This window comes from Protopterus annectens, chromosome 8.part0 (assembly GCF_019279795.1).
Source record: "Protopterus annectens isolate FY-2018-M chromosome 8.part0, PAN1.0, whole genome shotgun sequence".
Classification (NCBI taxonomy): Eukaryota; Metazoa; Chordata; order Ceratodontiformes; family Protopteridae; genus Protopterus; species Protopterus annectens.
In genome coordinates, this window is record NC_056741.1 from 43,398,657 (window position 1) to 43,424,033 (window position 25,377).

Below are 25,377 nucleotides of genomic sequence, written 5' to 3' on the forward strand. Positions count from 1 at the left end.
GACTTGGGTTGCAGACTTGCAGTAGGTCTTGGTTAGAGCGTCAGAGAGGTCTTGAGGGAAAATAATGGGAGATGAGAGGGTAAAAAAAATCAATATTTAGGGTTTCTGCTTGGAAATGTTTACATAGGCATTGTTATACTGCAAATAGACTCAGAGACCTTTTCTTAAGGTAGACAGCAAATGTTGGAGATGTGATGGGGAAGAAAGACGTACTTAGGAACATATTTTCTGGGAGTGTAATGAGTTGGCAAACTTTAAAGATTCCCTGTAGACTACTCTATCAGAGATACTGGGTTAGTAAATTGATGTACCTAGGGAAATTATTTTTATGAGCTATGATACAGAATTGGAATTGCCTGATGTAATAAGGCCTTGCTGAGACTAATTATGGCGGCTGCCAAAAAGAGCAGTTACTAGAAAATGGAAATCAAAGTCTAAACCAACTGTACTAGAAAGAGAGACCATAGTTTTGTCTTTTCGGCTTTTCCCGGTTAGGGGTCACCACAGCGGAACTCCAGTCTGCTAATCATTGGCAGTCGATTTTTATGGTGCCAAGTTGCCAGCCCGACACCCAACCTTCAGCGAAGGCACCTCCATTCACGCCTGTCTTTCGGAGGCCACTCGACCGCGGGGAGGACATGCAGACGCCACACAGAAGGCACTCCAGTCAAGAATCGAACAAGAGAACCTTTTGCTGTGAAGTAACAACGCTACCGCTGTACCAGTAACAGACATAAAACAACTGGAATTGGTGCCTTTAGAAAAGGGTAGGAGCAAATTACATTAAGAAAACAATGGGGATTATGGGAACAATACATACAGGAGAAGAATGAGGTTTAAAAGAATGCAGGATTTGAATGAACTATGTAATGCTGACTTACAATGACTGGGTAAACAAACATTACACATCACTTGTGTCAATATGGTTTGTTTTCATTTACATAAATGTACAATTGCCTATGTCATAACTAATAATTTAATAAATATATTTTTTTTTAAACAAGAAACCATTATGGAGCAATTCACACAAATAAGAGAACCAGAGGAATCTCCACATAAAGAGGATCCCGGTTACGAGCAAGACACCAGACAGAAAATCCTCTTCCACTTGGACACTCACTTCCTGTTAGTGGGTTTCCTGGCCTCCTGCAGAACCCAAAGCATGCCCTCAGAAAAATGGTGCCTAAAAGGGATCAAAACTCCATCACCCACAGTGTCAGCTGAAGACTGGGCAAGTGAAGATGGATGAAAGACCCCTTGTCTTGTACGAGTAGGTCCACCTTGTGAGGTAACTTGTGGTGATTGCCCTTGGCTAGATGCAGAAGAGGGAACCACTGCTGTCCGGGCCAAGAGAGTAACCAATACTTTTTTGGGGGAGTCTTGCGCTATCTTGAGAAGGACCCTTGGTATGAGGAAGGGTAGGGAAGGCGTGAAGAAACATCCTCTTCCAAGAAAGAGAGCATCCACCTTCCAAGCCAGAAGACTTAGGACTCTGGCACAAAAGACAGGAAATTGTCTGTTTTGACTGGGGAACAGAAAGGTCTACCTGAGGGAGTACCCCACTGGTGGGCAATGTCCAAGAAAACATCTCTGTGAAGGATCCATTTGAGAACCTGTGTTATAGACCTGCTTAGAGTCTCCCACATTGTTTTACTCTGAAGGAAAATACACAGCCTGGAGAGTCATCTGATATTGGACCGCTAGATCCCACACTTGAAGAGCTAGTCTGCACAGAAGGCAACACCATCTCCCCCCCCTAGCACACTGATGCACCACATCATTGTGGTGTTGTCTGTAAAGATTTTGAGAGGCCCTGGAAGAAAATGGGCATGAAGGACCAGGAGGAGAGCTGTCATCTCCTTGACATTGATGTAGTCTGATCTCCGAGGAGTGGGCCAGATACCCTGCATCTTGAGAGGATTGAAAGAAGCACCCATCCTGTGTTTAAGGCATCTGAAGAGCTTCAGAGAGGGGACTGGGGACTGAAAAGAAGTCTTGGGTTGAGAGATAGCCGATGAATCCACCACTGAAGCTCTAGCTGCAGCATGGAGGAAGGACTTGAAATTCTAGAGGATGACAGTGTTGGAGCCAGACTGACTTTAGGAACCATTGTAACTTTCTCATATGGAGTCTGACTAGAGGCAGCACAGGAATGGTGGAAGCCATGAATCCCAAAGCCCTTAGAAATTCCCCGGCTGTAACTCAGACTAGAGGAAGAAGAGGATTGAAAAAAAGGCAATTAGAGAAACTGCCTTGGCTGATGGCAGTAAAACCAGCATAGGAATAGTCTGGATCCTGCAACAGAGAAAAACAATGATCCTGAGAAGGAGTCAGGATGGATTGTTGGAAATTTATCGTAAACCCAAGACTTTGCAGAAAGCAAACAGCCTAGTAAAGGTGCAAGGTCTCTTGGGAGGAGGCCTAAATGAGTAGGTTTGTCACAGGAGCGAGGCATATGGTGAAAACCCTTGGAGCAGAGAGGCCAAGGGCAAAGCAGAGGATGCAAAATGCAAGGAAGAAATAGAGAAACACAAATATCTCCAGAAGCAGGAATGAATAGGGGTGTAAAGATAAGTTTTTTTTTTTTTTTTTAAAGAAACATCCATATTAAATCATGTATGACAAAGATAATCATACATTTATATAAATGAAAACAAAACATACTGACAATTTTAGTTGCAATCACCACTTATCTATGCAGTCACTGTCAGTCAAACATTACGCAGCTCATTTGTGACATCTGTAATCAGCTTTGCCATTCTTTTAACCATTACAGACAAACACTTTAGAATCATGATTTTGGATTGAAATGGGCTTGTATGAAGCTGGAGCTGATGGGTCTTTACCCTCTTTAGGCACCACAGCCATCACTGCTTTTTTCCAGGATACTAGTACTTCTCTCAAAATACTGTTAAAACCTTCCAGATATTTATCATTTTTCCCTTTGTAGCTTCCAAACTTACACAGGAATAACATGTACTCGGGACTTTCCTGTGTTATCCATCACCATTTTTAGCTCAGCTTCTCCCATGCTAAACATTAGTAATGGAGGCTCATTTACCTCTAACTTTAGCATATTTAAATTCTACAACAAACACTTCCATGTGGATCTTTTCTTGACTTCTGTACACCTCTGCTTTATAGACTTTTCTTATAATTTCCAGAATATGTCTAATACCTCTACTGAATCTCCTGTTATCTTCTTTGCTATAGGCTCCCTAAACTTAGAGGCAACCCTTTCTTCTCTCTGTTGTCTGAGCTGTTCTGCTAAAAGATTTTGTGTTCTGGCGTTATCAAAAAGCAGTTGCTTAACAGCAAGTTTTCTAAACTCATGCATATTATCGAGGTAATCCCCTATTTTTTGCTTAGCGTTCTGCAGATGATACTCTTGTTCTGTGAAACTCCCCCTATTCTGCAATACTTCAAAATTTGTCAGTCCCTCTAAATGGTTGTTGCTTCTTAACCATCTCTCTCATTTCCACTATTTTTAAACTCCACTTTAATTTTATCCCATTCCCTATCTATATTTTCATAAGAAATTTCTACTCCCCATTCCATAAATTCCTCTGTTTTCAACAGACAGGTGGGAAAGTGCCAGTGTCTCATTTTTATTTCATTACCCTGTGTTTTTTAATCACTGGTGCGGGATCTAAAATAGTTATCGGATGCATATCAAAACTTACATTTCACAGGAATGTGTGGGTTTAATTGAAAGTTCATCCTAACATTGCCCAATTTTTCTTGGGAAATGTGGAAATGCACCCTAAACTCCTAGTACTGGAGTCACATTTTTCATGCCAAATATTTTCATAAATTTCAAAAATCTACCCTCCTTTGTTACATTTTCCCTTCTGTGCTCCCAAGATACATCTTTACTGCTGCAAATTAAAGTCCTAACCTACAAGTAATATTCCCCGCTGCAAACTGATTTCTCCCAGAATTTTCTTAAGCTCCATTATAGCAGTTTGATGTGGAATACAAATACATGCTAGTATAATCCTCCTCCCTTGCCAGTAGTCCCTTAGTACTACAAATCTACCATTATCTTTTTTTATCATCTTCTATCACTATTGGAGTGCCTCTTGCAATTTAATACACCTTTTCCTTTGTTCTAGATATTCCGCTAAATAACCATCCTGAAAACCTCTCTGAGTCACATGTTCAGTTCTTTCTAAGTATGTCTCCTGTAACATTGCTATTTGCACTCCACATTTTCAAATATAGTTCATTATTCTTTTTCTTATATGTGAGATCTTTGACATTTAAAGATAAACCTAAAAGGTGGGAATAATAACTAATGACGCTTTTTATACTAACAGCTTTTTCGTTCAGTATCTAGTACCAGCTTTTTTGTTCTGTGCATACACTGTTTGGTAGGTTGATTGTTTATACAGGTTGTTTCTTGTCATATCCATTTGAGCCTATGTCGCATCTTACAAAATGCTGTTTTACTGAAAGCCCTCAAAAAAAAAAAAAAAAAAAAAAACACAAATACACCCCAATACACCCCTAAAACAGATTACCTTAATACTAACATAAACAGATTACCTTAATACTAACATAAAACTATGTACATCTTCAAATATTGAAGTTTTACCCTCCTAATAGGAACAATTGTCCAAAAACTGAAAGCCACACTCAGACTTGGGTTAACCTAAAAGGAAGGTTCGCCATACTAAGATGCATAGTACAGCCTGTGCTTCTACTAGGTGCTGTCTGACTTTGTCTTCTCTTTATTGTTCTCCCAGACTGGGAAAACACTTGATAACTTTCAGAAAAATTCATCTCCTAGCCATTGAAAGAAATAAGTATTCTGCTTTTATTGCTCTTTATCAGATTATATCTGGTTCTCATGTCTCCATGGAGACAGAGATGCTTGTAGAAACATTTACTTACTAGAGAAAAGCTTTACTATATTCAATATTCTTTATTTGCTTTGTCTTAAAACCTGTTAGCAGATCAAGCTAAGGGTCTTAATCCAGTCATCCCCCTATGCAAAAATGAAAAAAAAACATATCTAGCTTTCTTATACCATACTCTTTTGACCAGACATTATTTTAACACTGCAGTGCCTACATTTATTAAAACTGAACAAGGAGAAAGAGAAGGAAAAACACAGGGACACCTGTTTACTTTAAGTATGCACCTTGCACTTGAAAGTAACTGAGAACGTTATGCAGATTACATCATGCAATATAACAGTACTGTTAAAAGCAAAATTTTGTTTACTTACAGTTCTCAGTCCCCCCCCCCAAGTGTTCTTCCAAACATTAATGACACAAAGTAGGGCATACCCTTTAGAGTCGCCTACAAGTTTAACAGAGTCACAGTCCAACATTTCCAGGTTTTCTTGTTCTGATTTTCAAATATAATTAATGCTTTCTTATCCCAAATTTGTCAATTTCCAAATTGCTGGTTTTATTCTGGTTTATCTCCATCTCCCAAATCCAGTATTTGCTTCATTTCCAATGTACTCTGTTCTTCTAATAAACTCTTGTGCTTTTTTTCTGCCAAGAGCATTTTCCATTGAAACACTGGAAAAGGTTTCACTGCCACAGCCTCTGTGTGGTCTTTATTACCAGCAGATAAAGAAATTAGACCATTTCTCAGCTCACTTTGTTGGACAAACTTTTATATTTCCTCCTCAGCATGTACAGCATCAAAAATGATTGTCCCCCTAGGAAAGAACATTCTAAAGATAGGTGGGTATGGCAGTTTGAATCTCATGCTTGCTTCTCGACATTCCTCAGTTAGTGGAATAAATGTATTCCTCTTCTGCCTGGTGTACAGTGAGTAATCATTTTCCATAAACACACTCAGTCTCCCACTTTTAGTACTTTGTCCTTCTGCCACAGTTTTGTCAGAATCAACTCCTTCTGCTGGTAGGATTGGATCTTTGCTCTTAAAAGGTCCAGGTTGGATTCTCATGGCCAGGTTTGGAGCATACACGTGATGTGCCCTTTTAATTAACTCCTGCTATGAAATACCAGTCCAGATTTTTATTTGTGCTTTCATAAAAATAAATGGTCTGTTCCTGACAGCTTCTTGGGGACAGCAGAAAATATCAGGTTTTCCCTACGTGCTCAGTCTTCTATTATTTTTTTGAAACATCTCTTCTTGAGCAGTCTCATATTCAGCCAGCCTTTTCTTCATTTCAGACTCTGATTTTTGCAGTTTTATCACCTCATCTCAATATCTGCTCAAAGCTTCTTCCATTTTTTTCTAGCTTTTTGTTTGAGTTGATATACTTCACCAGTGTTTCGTTTATTTTAATCAGCTCTGAGTACATTTAACTCATTTTTTCCCTCTAGGTTACTGAAAGACAGGTCTTGCTTTTTGCAGAACAGCTGCAGAATTCTTCCCAGCAAGCATTTTTCCTCACCTTTTGTGAATGATTTTCTTTGAGGTTCTCGGAGTTTCTTTTTTTGCTGGCATCCAGGTAATGCACTTACTAGCAAGTTACTGAAATATACCCCAAAATACAAGTTTACTGGCTCTGAGTGTTTTCACACTGGAAGAGCTGAAATTAAGCTGTTACTCAATGTGCATCCACCTTTGAAGTCTAAAGATAAGCATCACTGAGAACCAAATAGACCAGGAAAAGCCAGAGGAAGTAGAGAGTATGGAGGGACAACATCCAAAAAGAACGGGTCTTCAGAAAGGTGCTGAGCTGAGAAAGGTCCATAAATGGGCCTCCAGATGCCTTCTTTCCTGGGAACCAAAAACAGTCTGGAACAAAACTCCTTCCCCTCCTGGGGAGTGGGAAGTACTTGGATGGTGCCTTGGGGCAAAAAGACTAAGTACATCCAGAAAGAAAGAAAGCTGTTCCTGAAGAGGTTGGGGAATGCCCAGAAAAGGAGGAAGGAATTTCCACACCATGAAGCATCCCTGACAAATGATGGACAGAACCCAAGAATCCCAAATGATCCTTAACCAGTTGGGAAGGGACAGGGAAAGAATAAGAGATAAAGGGACCAGACAGACAGAACTTGGCTTGTCTGGGATAATTCCACTGAAATTTAGGATATGAGAAACTAATATCTTCCTCAGTTTCTGCAAGGTCTTGCCCTCGTCTTGCAGGGACTTAAAAAAGCTCAGCAGCTACAGAACCAAATAGATTTTTTTACTACTAAGGAGAGCATCTTAGCCTTAATATAATCAGACAAAGACTGGAGGCAAATCCAAATGTAGTGTCTCAACACAGAGCCAAAAGTATCAGCTGCAGCATAACTACATTTAATAGAATGGTGAGCCACTTGGGGAGAGCAGTCTAACAAAGACAGGGCCAAAACCTTCCCCTCAGAAATCAGGAAGGCCAGACATAACCTGACAGGCCTGAGAAAGAAGAACTAACACATACCTGATCAAATGGGTCTGATAATGGCCCGAAAGGCCAGGGCAGCAGCACTATATACCTTTTTGCCTAGCCATTCTACGACCCTAACGCCCTTGTCAGAAGGTAGCAATTTAGTAGAAAACAAGAGCTTAGGTTAGTCAGAAAAGGACGCAACAGATGTGTCAGCAGAGGGACATTTGTAGAGAAACTTACATTTATCAGCTACCTTATAAAACCTGTCAGACTCTTTAAGGGCCTCATAAGCTGCTGAAAAAAAAGTGTCCAATGGGGCAGCCAGGACCAGTGGAACAGCAGAGGACTCAGAGGACTCCATCTGGAGGACTTCATAATACCTTTTCTGAATGTCAGAAACCTGAGAATAGTCCAATTTAAAGAATTCCATCATATGAGCGATAGTATCCCCCCCCCCAACCCCGAAAAAAAAAAAAGTTCCTGAAAGGGAGAATTTGGACTAATGGAATCTTCCTCCTCAGAAATAAAGTCAAATGGAGAAGGATTCCAACAGGAGTATGCCAAGGACACTTCCCCAGAGTCCAAGTCTTCATTAGAAGAGTCCTGCTCCCTAGGCCTCTTAAGTGGGTAGAGGACCAAGTGGGGGGGCACAGGGACAAACTCCCTGGAGAGGCTTCAAGGCCACAAGTGCAAGTGTAAAATTCTGACATTCACACTGGGGAATCTTTGGGAGCAGGGGAGATGTGCTTAGTTTTCTGCTTCTTCACAGGGATGTCGGCTCTAAACAACTTACAAGGTTCAGACTCTGGATACTCAATAATGGGGAAATCTCCTCCCAAACAAGAATAAGCAGAACACCCCTCAGTTCCTCAGAAATGATCACGTGCCCCCCTCCCCCCAGCATCCACAACACACATCTGCAGAACCTCTCAGAACATGCAAGAAGCCAGATCCATGCTGGCCTCAATCACATTCAAAGCAGAAGAATCCGACAGAACAACCAGATACTCCTCTAGGCTTTCTCCAGCCTTGAGAGACATCCAGTGGAGGTGGTATAACAGCCGAACCCAACTTAACTGTTTTGGTATTCTTGGCAGACAGCTGACCCTCAGGGGCAGGACGATTCCTCCATGGCACCCTGCGCCAATAACTTAAGATGTTGGCTCATCAGGTAGACAGACAAAAGAGGAGAGATTACTACAAAGGGTCTTTGGGACAAATGCCTAACAAATCGAGCATGTAAATTTTGTCAAAGCACTCAAGCAAAAAAGACACTGCCTGTGACTGTTCTTATGGGGAATCTGCCTCCCACGCTGACTGTCCTTATGGGGAATCTTTCTCCCACGCTGACATCTTTCCTTTATGTATGACATGTGAGCTCACAAACAAAAAGGGGTAAGAAAACCCCAATGGGGCTAAAATCTGAAAATGACAGTAATCAGCACAAAGGAAGGAGTGCTCAGACTGACTACTGAAGATGGCTTTTGGACTGGTGGCAAGAAGTTCTGAGGTATGTATGCCACCTTTATGCTCTACGCCATGAGTGGGGAGTATCCGTGTGACATACAATACCCTGAAAAACCTAAGGCTTTGGCATACTGGCCGGATGTTGGGATCCCCCTTTAGGGAAGAATACTGCAACAGTTATACAAGAAGGACATACACTGGTTTTGCAAAGAAACCTATTGTCTTGGAAATGGAGTAATGGGATAGCAAGCTAAGTTATGGACCTTGGGCAACCATCTTGTCTAGGAACTTCTGAACACTTCCAATGGCCTTTCACTGCTTGAAATGTAAGATGCAGACTGCACTAACAGCCTGTAAGCTATCAGGTATAAGGAAAGTTATGTTAACCTACTGGAATAGCTGATGGATTTAAGACCTATAATTTTCTCTGCAAGGTATCTTTGGGGCCTTTCTAGCTGAGCAATATGCTTCAATTTCAACATACTAAAGTGGACGCTGTATTCACTGATGGGTCTGACATAGCAGCATTGCCAAACCTCTGCATTATACTGACAGAAATCATTCTGAGGGGATCCCAATACTTCCTCATCTCTCACAAACAACTATTCTTTGAAAGAAGCAACAGTTCAGTCCTAAAGTCCCCAAAAGAAAGAATACATTGGAGTCACGGCATGTCTGCTATGAAAGAAGCCATCAGAGCAACTACTGACTTGAAGGTGTCGTCAACCAGCAAATCCAAGGTGAAACAAATAAATGGTCAAGCATTCAGCAATTTAACATCATAAACAAGTAGAATATGATCGCAAAATCAGCATGCAGCAGACAACATTGTACCCGAACAGCGGGACTGGAAACGCAACATGAAGCCTCTCTCTCTCGGGGATCAGTGCAAGATGGACAGTGTCATGTCACTTCTCAAAGCAGAAGAAAAAACAAATCCAGTCTTTCTGAAACTTCAGGCCAAAAAAGAGGAAAATAAACACAGGGACTACATTCCCTTATAAAGGAATTTACCACCACCTACACCAACAGATTTAAATGAAAAGCTTTTGATTCTGCCCAGCTTCTTGAGCTCTTGCATGCATCTTCTATAACAAGTGACACTTTTCTCTGGATAAAAAAAAATGTGTAATGCCAGTCTCTCACTCAGTCAAAGGACAAATTTAAATCTTAAAATACTACTGATGTTACTTTAATTAGAGGAGGAAATTTAAAACAAGCAGTTCACAAATAGATTTTAAATTGGTGAAACTGAAGTAAATCTAATTTAAGCCAAGTACTATAATTATATCAAGCATTAATTTTTTTTTAGCTACTCTAACCTTTGTTGCTGCACAAGACATTCTGTTAAACGAAGTACTACACAAATACTTGAAAGAAGGCTTAATTCTATCTTTGGGATGGTATACAAAGCTCACTTTAACTCAACTGCTCATTTTACTATCCTTAAGGTTCAACAGTCAGGAGAAGAAGGTAAACACTTGCACCACGCCACACTCCTCACATAGTCCCACTAAACCTACACCACCAAAATCCAGACATAGAAACACATACATTTGCGGAGGCTCTCAATAATAATCTGCTAAAGCAAGAGAGAGAGACTTCCAAAACAGAAACGCAAGCAACCTCCACCCCCCTCAAAACCACCCAAATGACACAAAACCCACAGACCCAGTGTGCCACTCAACCACAGCCCATAAGGCAAAACAACGTACCCAACACACTAGTCATAGGTGACTCGTCAGGCACACTGATGTCCCACTCATCAGGCTAAACAAGGAGAAGGTTACTGTCAGCTGTCGGGTGCCAGGATCCACCACAATCCATGCACTCAGGTCACAACACAATACAAATATGTCTCTGTCATTGTCCATGTTGGTGTGAATCACCTGAGACGTACCTCCCTGGACTACATGAAGAGAGACATGGAGGAGCTCTCGGATGTTGTAGCCCAGGCAGGTATGACCCTAACCCAGAGTAGCATCCTGCCATCACCCAGAATTATAAACACAGTACAAGAATAAAATGACTGACTTCAACAACTGGCTAAGCTTATGGTGTCATTCTAAGGGGATCCAGTATCTGTCTGCCTGGGATGACATGATCGACAGACCATGATGCTTTGCCAGACATGGCCTGCACCTGTCACCCTTGGGATTCTGGATACTGGCTTAGGCTCTTGCCAGTGCCTTTTTAGGCAAGGTTCAAATGAAAGATTCCCCAACGTAACAGGAACAAGCAAGCAAAATCTGAGGGTAACTTACTCAATGCTAGAAGTCTAAACCTCAAAGTGCACTCCCTCGAGGCACTCCTCTTTTCGGCCACCTGACCTGAACCGGAACACCAAACGCGGAGGTGTGTCTATATTCATTAAGGATATCCACACCTCCAGGCTAGTTGCTCAGCATAATTCATCTGAGGTTATCCAAGTGCAACTAACTCTGGACAAAACTGCAATCCAAATTGTAGCTTGCTACAGATCCCCACCATGCCCCTGGATTCCCACTCCTCTTTTCTTGATATACTGGAAAATATTAGGGTTCAACCAAACACCCTAATAATGGGCAATTTCAACTACCCTTTCCATTAACTGGGAAAACTATTCATGTACCAACTCCTTCGCTCAATGCTTTCTGGAATTCATAAATTCTAATGCCCTGGAACAACTTATCCACACCCCCCCCCTAGGGGCAACAATATCCTAAACCTAGTCATTACCAACATGAGTGACTGGTGTTCCAAACCTGAAGTCAACTCCTCATTGGTCAGATCCGACCATAAGCTAATCACCCTAGAAATCCACATCGCGCCTCCATTAAGGAAACCATGGTAAAAAATTTCTCCAAAGCCAACTTCACGCTTAAGACAGAAGTGGTGAACTTTATGACACTCATGCAGATGGACAATACAGTTAGGAATGCTGAATCCTACACAAAATGCACTCTATAAGCACTTACACAAGTGCATGGATCGTGGTATCCCAAAAGTACAGTTTTGTACCTACCATAAATGTAGATGTCCGAACAGGATAGCATCTGCAGTCATAACAAATGGGTTGTCCTGTCGTCAGGCAGCCCTTCGGTCGGCCGGATTCCAAAGTCTCGGTCCGGCTTCGGCTGATGTCGCACTTCACCCGACGTCATCTCTGCTGGTCTTCGGGTATAAAGGCATCAGCCGACGCCATTTTCCTCAGTGTTTCTTGCCCCAGATGCCAGTTGCCCTCTTGGAAAGCTAAATTTTGGATAAATGCCAATGTTTCCAGAAAAGTAGAAGGCAAACACAAAAAATAAGCATGTATGTACATATATACAAACAAATACACCATAAGAGACTCCCCCCCAGCTAGCTATTAGAAGGGTAAATACCCTAGGAGTACCACAGAGGGGAAGGAGGGTGGGTAATCCTGACTGCAGATGCTATCCTGTTCGGACATCTACATTTATGGTAGGTAGAAAACTGTACTATGTCCTTCAAGGATGCATCTGCAGTCATAACAAATGGGTAGAATACCATAGCCAAACTAGGGGTGGAGGAAGAAAGAATTATGGTGTAGTTAGGATCCCTTGCAGTACAGCAGTGGCAAACCCTGCTCGGGATCTAGAGTATAGAGGTAGATTATAATGCTTGGCAAATGTATGCACGGAGGTCCAAGTAGCCACCTCAATAATGTCCTTGGTTGCCACTCCTCGTAAGAAAGCTGTGGTAGTGGCTGTTGCCCTTGTAGAATGAGGTTTTATGTTCTGTGGAATTGGTTTTCCATGGTAGGAGTAACAGAATCTTATGCAATTTCCTATCCATTTAGAGATTGTCTGTTTGGAAATTGCTTTTCCTTCCCTTCCTGTTGCATAGGCTACTAAAAGCTGGTCAGTTTTTCTACCACCTTTGGTTCTGTCCAGGTAGTAGCGTAACTGTCTATGTACATCCAAGGTATGCAGCAGTCTTTCCCCCCTGTTCTGTGGGTTGGGAAAGAAGGTAGGTAGGTGGATTGCCTGGTTTAAAGACACTTTGGATACCACCTTAGGCATAAATGTAGGATTAGTTCTCATGGACACCCTATCTTGATGGAAGATTAGGAAGGGTTGTACTGCCATTAAGGCCTGTAGTTCCGAAACCCTCCTTGCTGAAGTAATTGCCAGTAGGAAAGCAGTTTTCCATGATAGGTGTTGAAGATCTGCTGTTGCTGCTGGTTCAAATGGAGGGAGTGTTAATTTTTCTAGCACAAAGTTCAAGTCCCATGCTGGCAATGGTGGTTTCCTAGGAGGTTTTACATTCTTGATCCCTCTGAGGAACTGCCTGAGTAGAGGATGCGAAAAGACAGGTGGATCGAAGCTGTACTCTGCTGAAATAGCTGATGCATGTATATTGATGGAGGAATAGGACAGGCCTGTATGTAGAGGCTCTGCCAAGTACTCCAGGATGTTAGCAATATCTATGTTCGACACATATTTTCCTCTTTCAGCACTCCAAATGACAAACCTTTTCCATTTTCCTGCATAGTTCCTTCTTGTTGAAGGTCTGCGTGCTTCAAGGATAATGTCTTTAACCCTTTGGGATAGGTGTGGGTTAGATGCTGCTATGTGATGTTCCAGGCAGTCAGTTGCAAGGTTTTTAGGTTTGGGTGCATGATGTTGTAGTTGTTCTGAGTTAACATCAAAGGCATCAGGGTATTGACCACATTCTCCCCGAGACATGCTCCTCAGCAATGGATACCAGTGTTGTCTTGGCCAATTCGAGCTATCAGGATTATCCTTGGGCCCTCTCTGATTTTCAGTAGTACCTTGTGCATCAAAGGAAGAGGTGGAAATGCATATGCTGTCAGGCCTTTCCAACTGAAGGATAGAGAGTCCACCTTCCATGCAAGTGGGTGGTATGTCCTTGTGCAGAATTTTTTCAGCTGGTGATTGAGTGGGGATGCGAATAGGTCTATTTGTGGCATTCCCATTTCTTTGTGATGGCCTTGAAGATGTCCGGGTGTAGCATCCATTCGTGAGCATCCGAGGTGGTTCTGCTTAACATGTCTGCTAGGGTGTTTTCTTTTCCGGCACAAATATTGCCTGTAACTGGATGTTGTAGCTCAGAGCCATATTCCAAAGGTCCAGAGTCATTCTGCATAGTGGGTATGAATGAGTGCCTCCCTGTTTGTTGATGTACCACATGACTGTGGTGTTGTCTGTCCTTATCATTAAATGGCCTTCTTTGAGGAATGGTCTGAATTTCTGGATTGCTAGTTTTACTGCCAGCATTTCTTTTTGGTTTATGTGCAGGTGCAGCTGGTCTTGAGTCCACAATCCTTGTATGCATTTGTCCAACATGTGCGCCCCCAGCCTAGGTCTGAGGCGTCTGTTGTGATGGTTTGGCTTGCTTGAAAGTTGTGGAAGGGTAAGCCTGGGTTTGACTGGCATGCTTGAGCCCACCATAGGAACTCCTGTTTCAGGCATGGGATTAGTGGGATTTCGGTTTCTAAGCTGTGCCTGTGTTGAGACCATAAATTCTTTAGGTACCACTGTAGCTTTCTCATATGCAGTCTGGCATGTGGGACCAAGATTATGCATGATGCCATGAAGCCCAAGGCCTGCAGTACTTTTCTTGCTGTTAGTTTGTTCTGCTTTGTTAATGCCAAGAAGTAAAGAGGGAGTTGTTTTTGTTTTTCTGCCGTTAGGAATGCCATTTGTTTTACTGTGTCCAATTCCGCACCCAAGAATGTTCTTGTTTGGGATGGTATCAGTCTTGACTTTTGTAAATTGAGTGTGTATCCCAGGGCTTGTAGTAAGCAAATGACTCTTTGTAAATCTGTTGTCAGCTTGCTTTTGTTGTCCGCTTGTAACAGGCAGTCGCCCAGGTATGGATAAATTTGGATTCCCTGTAGCCTGCAGTGAGCGATTACTGATGCCAGGCATTTTGTGAATACTCTGGGCGCAGTAGATAAGCCAAAGGGCAATGCTGAGAATTGATAATGCTCTGATCCTGCAAGAAATCTGAGGTATCTTCTGCAATTTGGTCGTATGGGGACGTGCAGGTATGCCTCCTTGAGATCTAGAGTTACCAGCCAACACTCCTTGCCCAGCATGGGAAGAAGTTGCTGTAGGGTCAGCATTTTGAATTTTGGGACAATGATGTATGTGTTTAAGATGGACAGGTCGAGAATAGGTCTCCAACTTTTCTCTTTCCTTGGTACTAGGAAGAGTCTGGAGTAGAATCCTTTGCCCTGTTCTGTTATAGGTACTCTTTCCACAGCTCTCATCTTTGTTAATTCCGCTATCTGCATTAGAGCTTCTGTTTTTCGATTTGGAGGTAGGTTTGGCATTCCTCTTTTTACTGGTAAGGTGTGGAAGTGGAACCTGTAGCCTTGGTCTATGGTTTGCAAAATCCACTTGTCTTTTGTGATATAGTGCCAATTTTTTGAAAATATGGCTAACTTTCCGCCTAAAGGTGCTGCTATTTGCTCCCTGGTAGGCGTGTCAGAGCCAAGTCACTGTGATTGTCCTGTTGTAGTGGCAGTGGTTGTGTCTGTGCCTCGGTTATTGCCTTGCCACTGTCGCCCTCTGTAGGCACCTCCTCTGGATTGATTTCTGCCTCTAGAGCGCCTATTCCTGCCTCTGAGATTTTGAGGAGTCTGGAAAGGACCAATTTTTGGCAGGCCAGTTCCTGCTAAACCTTGGGGGCTGAACCTGTAAGAAGTCCTTAACTGTTTGTACAGATTTTGCCTTCTCTTCCATTTTCTTCATTACTTGCTGAGCAGGTGTACCAAATAGACTGGTCTTATCCATAGGAGCATCTAACAGCTTTGCTTTAACATGATCCAGCAAGGCCTGTTCTTTCAACCATGCATGCCTTCTTATCACTGTGCCGGTCATGGCTGATCTAAATGAAGCCTCCAGTGCATCATAGCCACATTTTAAAGAATGGTTACTAACCTGTTGGATGTTATTTACCATTTCTAAAACATATTTCTTATCTAAGGAGTCATCAGAGGACAGCTTCTTAGTTAACTGATCAAGCATAAACTCTTGGTATTGGATCATATGAAACTGACAGTTTAAAGCTCTAGCTGAGAGAGTAGCAGAGGTGTAAACTTTTTTCCCCCATCTCTCTAAGGACCTGGATTCCCTTTCAGAAGGAATAGGGTTTTTTGCTGAGGTCGAGGCTACTGCCTTAGGCCCCTGGGATATAGTCTCAGGATCTGCAAGTGGGGCCTTGTATAGGTGGTGATGAGTGTCTGGCACCCTGTAAAATCTATCTGGTTTGGCAGGGGCTGGAGGTAAAGTATCAGGAGCGGTGCAAACATCATTAAATGCATCATCCACAACAGGCAGTACTGGAGGTATAGCTAAGGGCCTATGTTGTGGTAAGTGCAGAAATGTCCTAAGCCTTTTCTTGAATCTGAGAAATCTTGTCCCTGCCATTGGAATTGTTCTCTCATGGCATGTAAGGTTTCCCCAAAGGAAAATTCCTCTGGTGGAGAGGCAGATGGAATGGATTCTTCAGCATCTGAATCTTCATAAGTAGAAAAAGGAGCCTCTGGCTGGTCTGTAATGTCTGAGTCATCTGCAGAATCATCAGAGGACACTGGCTCGGGGGGCTCTGCCCTAGATCTCTTTCTGGGGCTGAGAGGCCCTGTCTGGGTGAGATTGGGATCCTCTAATTAAGGATATTAAATCCTCTGCCAGAGTAAGCATTTGAGAACTAGAAGTGGGCCTGTGTGAAGGGGGCTTAACAGGCACTGATTTAACAGTTTTGGCTGCTTTAGCCCTGGCAAAGGCCTTAATAGACATGGCTGCAGGAGATCTAGCAGCACCACGTGCTGGGGTAGAGACATCCAAAGGGATGGTGTCTGATAAATCACTAGGAACCACAGTAGTAGGCAAAACTTCCGAGGCCGATTCAACTAAGGTAGCAGGAGCCTCAGTAGTAGTCATGGATTCGGCTGAAGATTGACCGGCTTTCTCGGTTTCGGCCGAAACCGAGACACTCGGGGCTTGCGTAACCGTGGTTTCGGCCGAAACCGCGGACTGCGAGTGTCGGTCTTTTTCTTTGCGTTTTTTAACAATTTGGGTAGTCGGAGGATCCGACGGCATAATGTAAGCAAAATCTGAGCGAAAAACTGTTCAGCAAACTCCGACAGACGCCTAAGCGCTCGCCGGTTGAAGGAAGCACAGGCCGAACAGGCTGCTACGTCGTGGTCTGGGCCTAAGCAAGGCAGGCAGTAAGAGTGGAAATCTTTATGAGGTATTTGTTTCCCACAAGTTAAACAGTTATTGACTTTTTCTGACATCGGCTGAGGCAAGAAAGAGTCCCCAACGGGTACTTAGCTTTTAGAAGTCTTCGAAGTAGTATTCGGTAGTAGTAATCTCTGGATCTGACCGACCGGCACTTGTGAACAGCTTCTGCTTCGGGCGCCACGCGGCAAGAAAGACGGAGGAAAATGGCGTCGGCTGATGCCTTTATACCCGAAGACCAGCAGAGATGACGTCGGGTAAAGTGCGACATCAGCCGAAGCCGGACCCAGACTTTGGAATCCGGCCGACCGAAGGGCTGCCTGACGACAGGACAACCCATTTGTTATGACTGCAGATGCATCCTTGAAGGACATCAGAACCAAGACGCTATCCTCCAAAAAAAAGGAAGCCAATCTAGTGGTCACCTGCCATAAACAAACTCTACAACAGAAGGAAGAAACTTTTGCAAAAGAGTAAAATCCCATGAGTGGAGGAGCTCCCTGGTCAGCCTTAGTAAGAAGCTGAGATCCCTTACAAGATCCTCCAAGCTAGCTACAAACACAAAATTGCCACGGATTCTAGGGACAATCACAAAGCATTCTATAGCAAAGTCAAGAATCTCAATGGCAACACCCAGATCTGCTCTGAGTTACAGCACAACGGCATGAAAATTACAGAACCAACTGATATTGCCAACATCCTGGCAGACAGGTTCAGTGCTAACTTTACCCCACCCCATAAGGGGCTCATATCTATACAGGAAGAATGCAGAGTCCCTGTAATCACAACTATGCAGGTAAAAGCTGCACTCTCTAAAGCCAAAAACAAAGCATCCATGGGACCGGACGAAATCCCAGGCTGCGTTTTACATGAACTTCAGATCCTGGGAACTATCGCCCTATTAGCCTGAGAAGCCTGGTCTGTAAGGCCATGGAATGTATCATGGAACTCCTAAACAAAGACATTGGTAACCTCCAAACTCTGCAGCCTACCCAGTTTGGGTTTGTGAAAGGCAGATCATGCCTCCTGAACCTGATGAACTTCTTTGAAGCAGTCACCAAAGCCGTAGACGAGGGTAAGGGGGTTCACACAGCCTATCTTGACCTCGCCAAGGCTTTCAACACCATCCCCTATTCTAGAATTATAGCTAAACTCACTAAACTAGGTATAAATCTGTACATCACAAGACGGGCTACCAACTGGCTTACTGACAGAACCCACACTGTAAAAGTTGCAGGCTCCGAATCTGATTTCAAACTAGTGACAAGTAGAGTACCACAGGGTTCAGTCCTGGGACCTCTCTGCTTGGCATCTACTTCTCTGAAGTACAGGATAACATAGAAGGCCTTTGGCTAATGGATTTCGCAGATGACTGCAAACTAGGAACCATAGTACAATCCCCAAATGATGTGAACATCCTACAGAAGGGCCTCACTGAGACCGATGCCTGGTGTCAGAGCCATGGCCTCAAGCTCAATTACAAAAAAGTGCATTGTCGTCCTCTTTGGCAAAAACTCTGCACACATGAACTACCACATAGGCAGCAGTCCATTTAATGACGAATGTGTGATAAGAGACCTTGGGACCTAGGTGGACAGTAGTCTCTCCTTTGATAATCACATCACCACAGTAGTCAGGAAATCCTTCCATGTGGCACACCTCATCATAAAAGGGTTATCATCCAGGAAAAGAGGTCATTGTTCCCCTCTACTCGACACTCATTAGACCCTTTATAGAGTACAACGCCCCTTTTGAGATGTACCTCACAAGACATCTGCAGCAGCTGGAAAGGCCACAGAAGTACTTCACAAAAAGGATTACTGGCCTCAAACAGATGCCCTACACTGACCGTCTCAAAAAACTCCAGCTGTACTCCGTAGCATATCGCCTACTCCGAGGTGATCTCTGCCTAACATATACTATGTCAAACCGAGAGCTGTTGGACATGCTACACCTAAAGAAATCCCAATCCCTCCGAGCTACATGCTCTAGGGACCTAAACCTTGTCATCACAACAAAGAGAACATGCTGGAGGGATAGATTCCTGTCCCAGAGACTTCCCACACTCTAACTATCTATATCAAACAAAGCTCCTCATTAGCTCTCAAGAAAAATCTTGATGATTGGATGGGAAAACAGGAAATACACCCCAGGGATCACTTCTGTGGCTCTGCTCAACAGGGGCACAGGAAAATAACTTTCTTGGGTGGGGTAAGCCAGGGAACCTTGCTGGCTAGGCTTACTTCGGCACTTGGGCCGATAGCCTAGTACCTACCGATGAATGAATGCTCGTCATCCTCCAAGTGTCAGAGTCATTTTCCTCCTTTTGCAATGCAGCAAGCGGAGATGCTGAGCACGTCACTTAAGTCGCCTCTTCAGAGGACTTAACTGGTTAAGAAGTGAATAAAATCAAATTAAATCTGATGTATATTATCGAACCACAAACACGCGGTTACATCTATATAGGCGTAATGTTTTTTTTACACAATGACCTGAAATTGCCATTCTTAACTTTCCCTGACTTTTTATACACTCTTGGAAAAAAGAAGTGGCTTGCTCTTCATAAAATGAACAAAAGCACTTAAATTACCACACAGCTATCTGTGTTCATCAGCTCTTTGCCATGACTTGGCAGCATTTTTTGTTACTTATAGTTACTTTTATGCTGTATAAAAAAGTTTTTTGGGAGCACCAAAGATTAATTTCTCAAAGGTGCCCTCTTACTTTCATCCAAGTTGATGAAATCCTGACGCTCTTCATGGTCCCCAGTGCGGTGATTTCGTGCACGCTCCATAACGTGTCCCCGTTCACCAATGTGGTGGCCAACTGCAAAACGCTCAATGCCACTCTCAGAGTCCCTCATTGCCCTTCGTGTCTCGCGTATCTGAAAAAAGTAAAAAGCAATGCTAGTACAAAATGAAGTAAAAAGCAATGCTAGTACAAAATGCAGTAATTAAACATAGAACAAAGGACATGCTGAAGAACAAATTGGATAGATACCTAAATTTGATGATATTCATGTACAACACAGACTTTTTTTGTCTCAAAAAAGACATTTATACTACAATTCTGACTGAAGTAGATTTAAACTAGTAAGAAAACACTGGAAAGAATGAGATACTACTTCAGCACAGGGGTTTGGAAGCATTTGCATTTGATGCATGCACTGTGCTGCAATGACCGCTGTAGCTCTACTTGGGTGTGCAAAAAAAGAAAACAAAACCAGGAGGGACTGCACAGTGAATTTACAACCTAACTCCAGTCCCAAGTTTCACAATCATTTAACAAAAATAAATGCATAAGTCAATGAAACATGACAGCCATTAACAATTCTGTTAAGGACTGAGGTTAAAGCATTTCCACAGATCATGAATAAACTGGTAGGAAATTTGGTACTGCTGTGACCTAAAGTAAACTGACTGCTGATAACTATATGGGGGCTACTCCACCTAGGCTGCGTACCTTACTGACGACCATCACTATAAATTCATTAATTCAGAGATTGCGCAATATATTTGTCACCACAAAACGTACAGCCATTTCCACGTACAACAGCTTACACAAGGTGTGCATCACATGGAGTGTGTCAGACTTGCTCAGTAGCACTCCACTTTGATGACTACTACTCCTTCCGATGACAAAAAGGTTGTGGGTTCTGTCCCTACTCCAGGTGAATGGATTAAAGTTCTGATACAAGTGCAACACAAGCGTGTAAGAGAGAAAAGACTTTATATCCAGCTAGTTCCCCCATAATACACTGCTGATGGAGATGCAGTTTGATCAAACAGAATTCCCCACACTCTTCTGTAGGACAGTCAGATACTTATTTTGATTATCCAGCCCAAATGAATACTTTCTTATATATACATGCTTCTGCAGCCAGAACTTCAGAATACTCACTAAACAGCCAAAGAATTAGTGCAAATACTACAGAACGCAAGTGTTTGCACTTGTAAAGATGTACCAAAAAAACTAGTTCCTTAATGAAACAAGTGGGGGCCTTTTTCCCCCTTCAAAAGGTACTGAAACTCTCTTCATATTCTACTTCTAAATGCAATATGGGGTGCATGGTTAGGTTTCATAGTCCCATAATCAGTGTTTTGTCACTATACAAAGGAAATTCAGAGTTCAGAATAAATACTTTCATGAAGAAATACTTACCCCACCTGGAGCTGTCCTCAAATGAGATGTCTCCTGATAAACTTTTGGGGTACCGGTCCCCATATTGGAGTAGGAGATGACAGTAGAAGAGGAAAAGGTTTGGCAATTTGGACTTGTGTTAGTCATTTGATCCTACAGCAGATAAAGAGACAGGAAAAAGTCAGTCTGATGCACCTATTTCCATGTATACATTGTAGCAAAATGCTTTACAAAGCAATACCCATCAATGCCAATGGGGCAATGAAGAGAGAAGCTTACATACAGCAACAGTAGCTCTATAATTAGCTTTTTGTTCTAGAAAATGAAAGTTGTAATTAATGATTAGCAACTTATGAATACACTCAATGTGATTTTGTTATAGAGGTCACTTTTTATTCTGGAAAATTAAAATGACAATGACAACAGAGTAACAACTTTTATGAACACAAACACACACTTAAGGAATTCTAAACCAAATGCCAAGGGTACCCTAAAAGGTAAATTATATGATGAATACTGACACATCATTACACAGAACTGCAGGTATTGGCCCATCAACAACAAAATGGTGCTAAAAGAATCAAAACCAAAGGGGAAGCGCTGAGTTAGGAATTTGTCATAACAGATCCCTGCCTTCAGAGGACACAGGCAGTTGGACAAACTTGCTCGGCTCTTTTCTGACCATTCCAAGCCTGGCATTCAGATCTCAGGAGATATATATATATATATATATATATATATATATATACCTATATTTCACTCTCTCTCTCTAAATTTTATATATATATATATATATATATATATATATATATATATATATATATATATATAGGTGTGTGTGTGTGTGTGTGTGTATATATATCTATATATACACATATATATCTATATATCTATATACACACAGCTTCCTAGAAACCCTCTTCCACAGTCTGGACTTCCTAACCCTCACAGTGAGACAAAGGTACGGCAACCCAGTTTCTAGACATCCACCTTACAATAGACCCGGAAAGTGGCCAGTTCGACTCCAGTATTTACCGCAAGCCCACCTTTAGGAATAATTATTTGGAGTTCAGCAGTCAACACCTACAATTCATGAAAAAGAACATTGTGAAGGGGCAGTTTATTCGGCTTTCCAGACTCATTTACACAGATGAGATTTTCTTGACAGAAGGAATCTACCTTTGAAATTTATTTTTAGAACGCAAATACCCAGATCACTCTTCCAAGAGGTTTTACAGCACAGGCACTCCAGGTATCCACTGATCCTGGAAACTGGCTTCACAGCAAGATCAATGAACAGACCGAACAAAAGGGACTGGGTGGCGACTTTCCCCCTATGTCCACTGACATGTTCAGAATTAAAGGAGTCCTTATGAACAATTGGGACATCCTCGAGGGAGAGAGAGGCTTAACAACTGTACTTGGGGCAGCCCCGAAGTTTTGCTTCAAACAAACCTCTTCCCTAGGATGTTCATTTGAGAAAAACAAATGCCCATCCCCACAGGAAGGAACAGCAACAGACCCTGGGATGTATGACTGTGGCAAATGTGTGGCCTGTGTTTTTCTACGAAAGGGCAACATCTCTTTCCTGCACTGCAATAAAACTGTCCAATTTCATGACCACTTTTGACTGCAACAACAAAAATGTGGTTTACTGCGCTATTTTTGTACGCTGTGAAAGTTTTAATATAGGCAAAACGAACAGAAAACTAAGTGACCGCATAAAAACACACCGCAGCAATCCGCAAACAGGACAGTTTGAATGTCTTAGCTAAACATCGCACACTCAGCCTGAACTTACAGGCTTTAAGTTTACAGCATTAGAATGAATAGCTAAGTTCATAGGAGAAGTGGACACGCTCTTGCAAGTCCGGGAGCTAACATGGCAGATCGAACTTAAGAGAAGATGTCAGCCCAGGTCTTAATGGAAGCCTAAACATCAAATGTGCCTTAAAATGGTACAGAGATTGAAAGTACTGAAATGCGAGTTAACTTGATTTCATCAGAAGTATGTCATATAGTATCAAAGTATAGAAATGCGATCTGACTGGGTCTTATAAAGATAAAGTTTTTTTTTTTTTTTTTTTTTTGCACACGACCCCACTTTGCACACGATACCTCAGGCTTCTTTCCAAGTTTCTGTTCCAAATATAGCTGTTGCACATGACCCCGGTATGCACACACTACAGAACTCATATGGCACCTCTCCTGGTTAAATGATCTACCTTTTTAATGATAATGAAGATGCACACAGCACCTTGCAAGACTGCTGTTGTTACATTATTATTGGATATGAACTATTGTATCAATTTAAATAAACTACTTGAAGTAATGTATTTAAACAATGTTAAAATAGTTGCTTGTATTAATGAAACACGCCATTCTGAGGCCTTGATATTGAAGACAAAAGTGCTAAATAATACAAGAGTTGCTGGTGTTTTCCCTTTAATCCTTTTTGAATGCTTTTGTGTTACGAAGTTCGATCTTAGTGAAATTTGTTTTTTCTGCATCTCTCGCTGCTCGCTCTCGCTATATCCATCTCTCGCTATATCATTAGCTATATCTATCATTAGCTATATCTATCATTAGCTATATCTATCATTAGCTATATCTATCTCTATTTCTATATATCTATATCTATGTGTATATCTACATATATGTGTGTACACATACACACACACCTTTATATATCTATATATTTTATTATATATAAATCTATATACATCTCTCTCTATTTATATATCTGTATCTCTCTCTATCACATGGTGCCATGCTCTGACCTTATTTGCCTTGGCTAGAGATATCTAATACAAGGCACAAGATGCCAGAGAACAGCCCATCTTGGAGGAATCACTGGAACCTGCCCAAGCAGCAATGCTCGGGTAATAGTGTTTGGAAAAGTGGTTGCAGAAAGCCAAGTTGCAATTTTCAGTACAGACTGTGTAATGACCCCCCCCCCATAGGGGTTGGTTGCTGTGATGGACCTTGTAGACTGGTCTCATGGCCCAGAACAATGAAAGGTGTAACCAAAACAGATGCAATAGTCTATCCATGCTGTGGTCTGTGTGCAAAATTACTTATCCTTCCCTGCCTTTAACAAACATTATGAACAAAACTAGGACTTCCTGATGTGCTTTGTTCTATCCAATTAAGACCTCAGGTGCCTGTGCATGTGCATCTAGTGAGTGTATGACTACCTCCCCTACACAGGGATGAAGGAAAAAACGCATGGAGGTGAACAGCCTCGTGCAGTCACCAACTAAGGCATGAAGGAAGGGTTAGTCCTTAGCTGTTCTTGTAATAATTAGAAAGGGCTCTATATACTGGGCCTACAACTCAACCTTCTAGCAGAATTAGTGCAACCAATAAAGCAGCAGTCCAAGACAAGTGTGGGGGGGGGAAAGGAAGCTGCTAGCAGAAAAGCAGGCAAGGTGAGCTGTTTCAAAACAAGATTTAGGTCCAATGTTGGAATAGTTTTATGTTTTTGGTGGTGTAAAATGCATCACCCGTTTAAGGGAATGGTAAACTGGAAGTGCTAAGCATCACTACACGTCCTGATAAGGTTGAAACAGTCAGGCCAGTGATGGGTCTGTTCTGTAGAGGTCTGGCAGTCAAGTGAAAACTAGCAACACCTAGGCAGAATTCAATTCTTGGTCTCTGTTAAAAGTACTATAGGCAAGAACCTTCTTCACTTAGAAAAACGACTTCCTTGTATTAGGTTTTCTAGCATCCCCCAAATATGCAGAACATCTTCTGAAAACATGTGCCACAAAGAAATTAAAGTACAGCTACGTCAAAAAGTTACCATAACTGTAGGTGTTGAGTCGAACACTGTTGTAGTACACAGTACTGAGAATGTTTACCTGCAGAAGTCGGTGTCTGGTCTGAATACCACGGAAATTTACCTTCTTCCGGAGAGATACAAGTAGGACATCTGTGACATAAGAGAGTCACGGGTGGGAGGGTGGCGTAATGGTTAAGGTGTTTACCTTAGAAGCACAAGGTGCAGGGTTTGATTCTCATAGGGGGTAATTGGCTAGGCTTAAAATGGTCCATGAGGGCAGTTAGCCTACTACTAATCTATGAATCTATGAATCATTGGCCTGTGCCATCAAGTCTTTCCTGTGCAGGGACCAAGAATCCTATTATCCTATAGGCCAACATTACCTACTCAAAGAAGAGATAGGAACAGGGTCCCGACCCAAACTTCAGCAGACTACCGTAAGAGAAGAAGGAAAATTAAAG

General features: G+C 42.2%; 1 protein-coding gene across 1 annotated transcript in view; it reads right to left on the bottom strand.

Moving 5' to 3' along the window:
* The window catches only part of MLF2 (myeloid leukemia factor 2), a gene marked incomplete in the record, with an annotated part of 514,405 nt that overhangs the window by 202,583 nt on the left and 286,445 nt on the right, over positions 1-25,377 (bottom strand). The window contains 2 exon segments of the mRNA XM_044079594.1: positions 19,717-19,876; positions 21,154-21,285. Of these exon segments, the coding sequence (XP_043935529.1) occupies positions 19,717-19,876; positions 21,154-21,285 (292 nt within the window).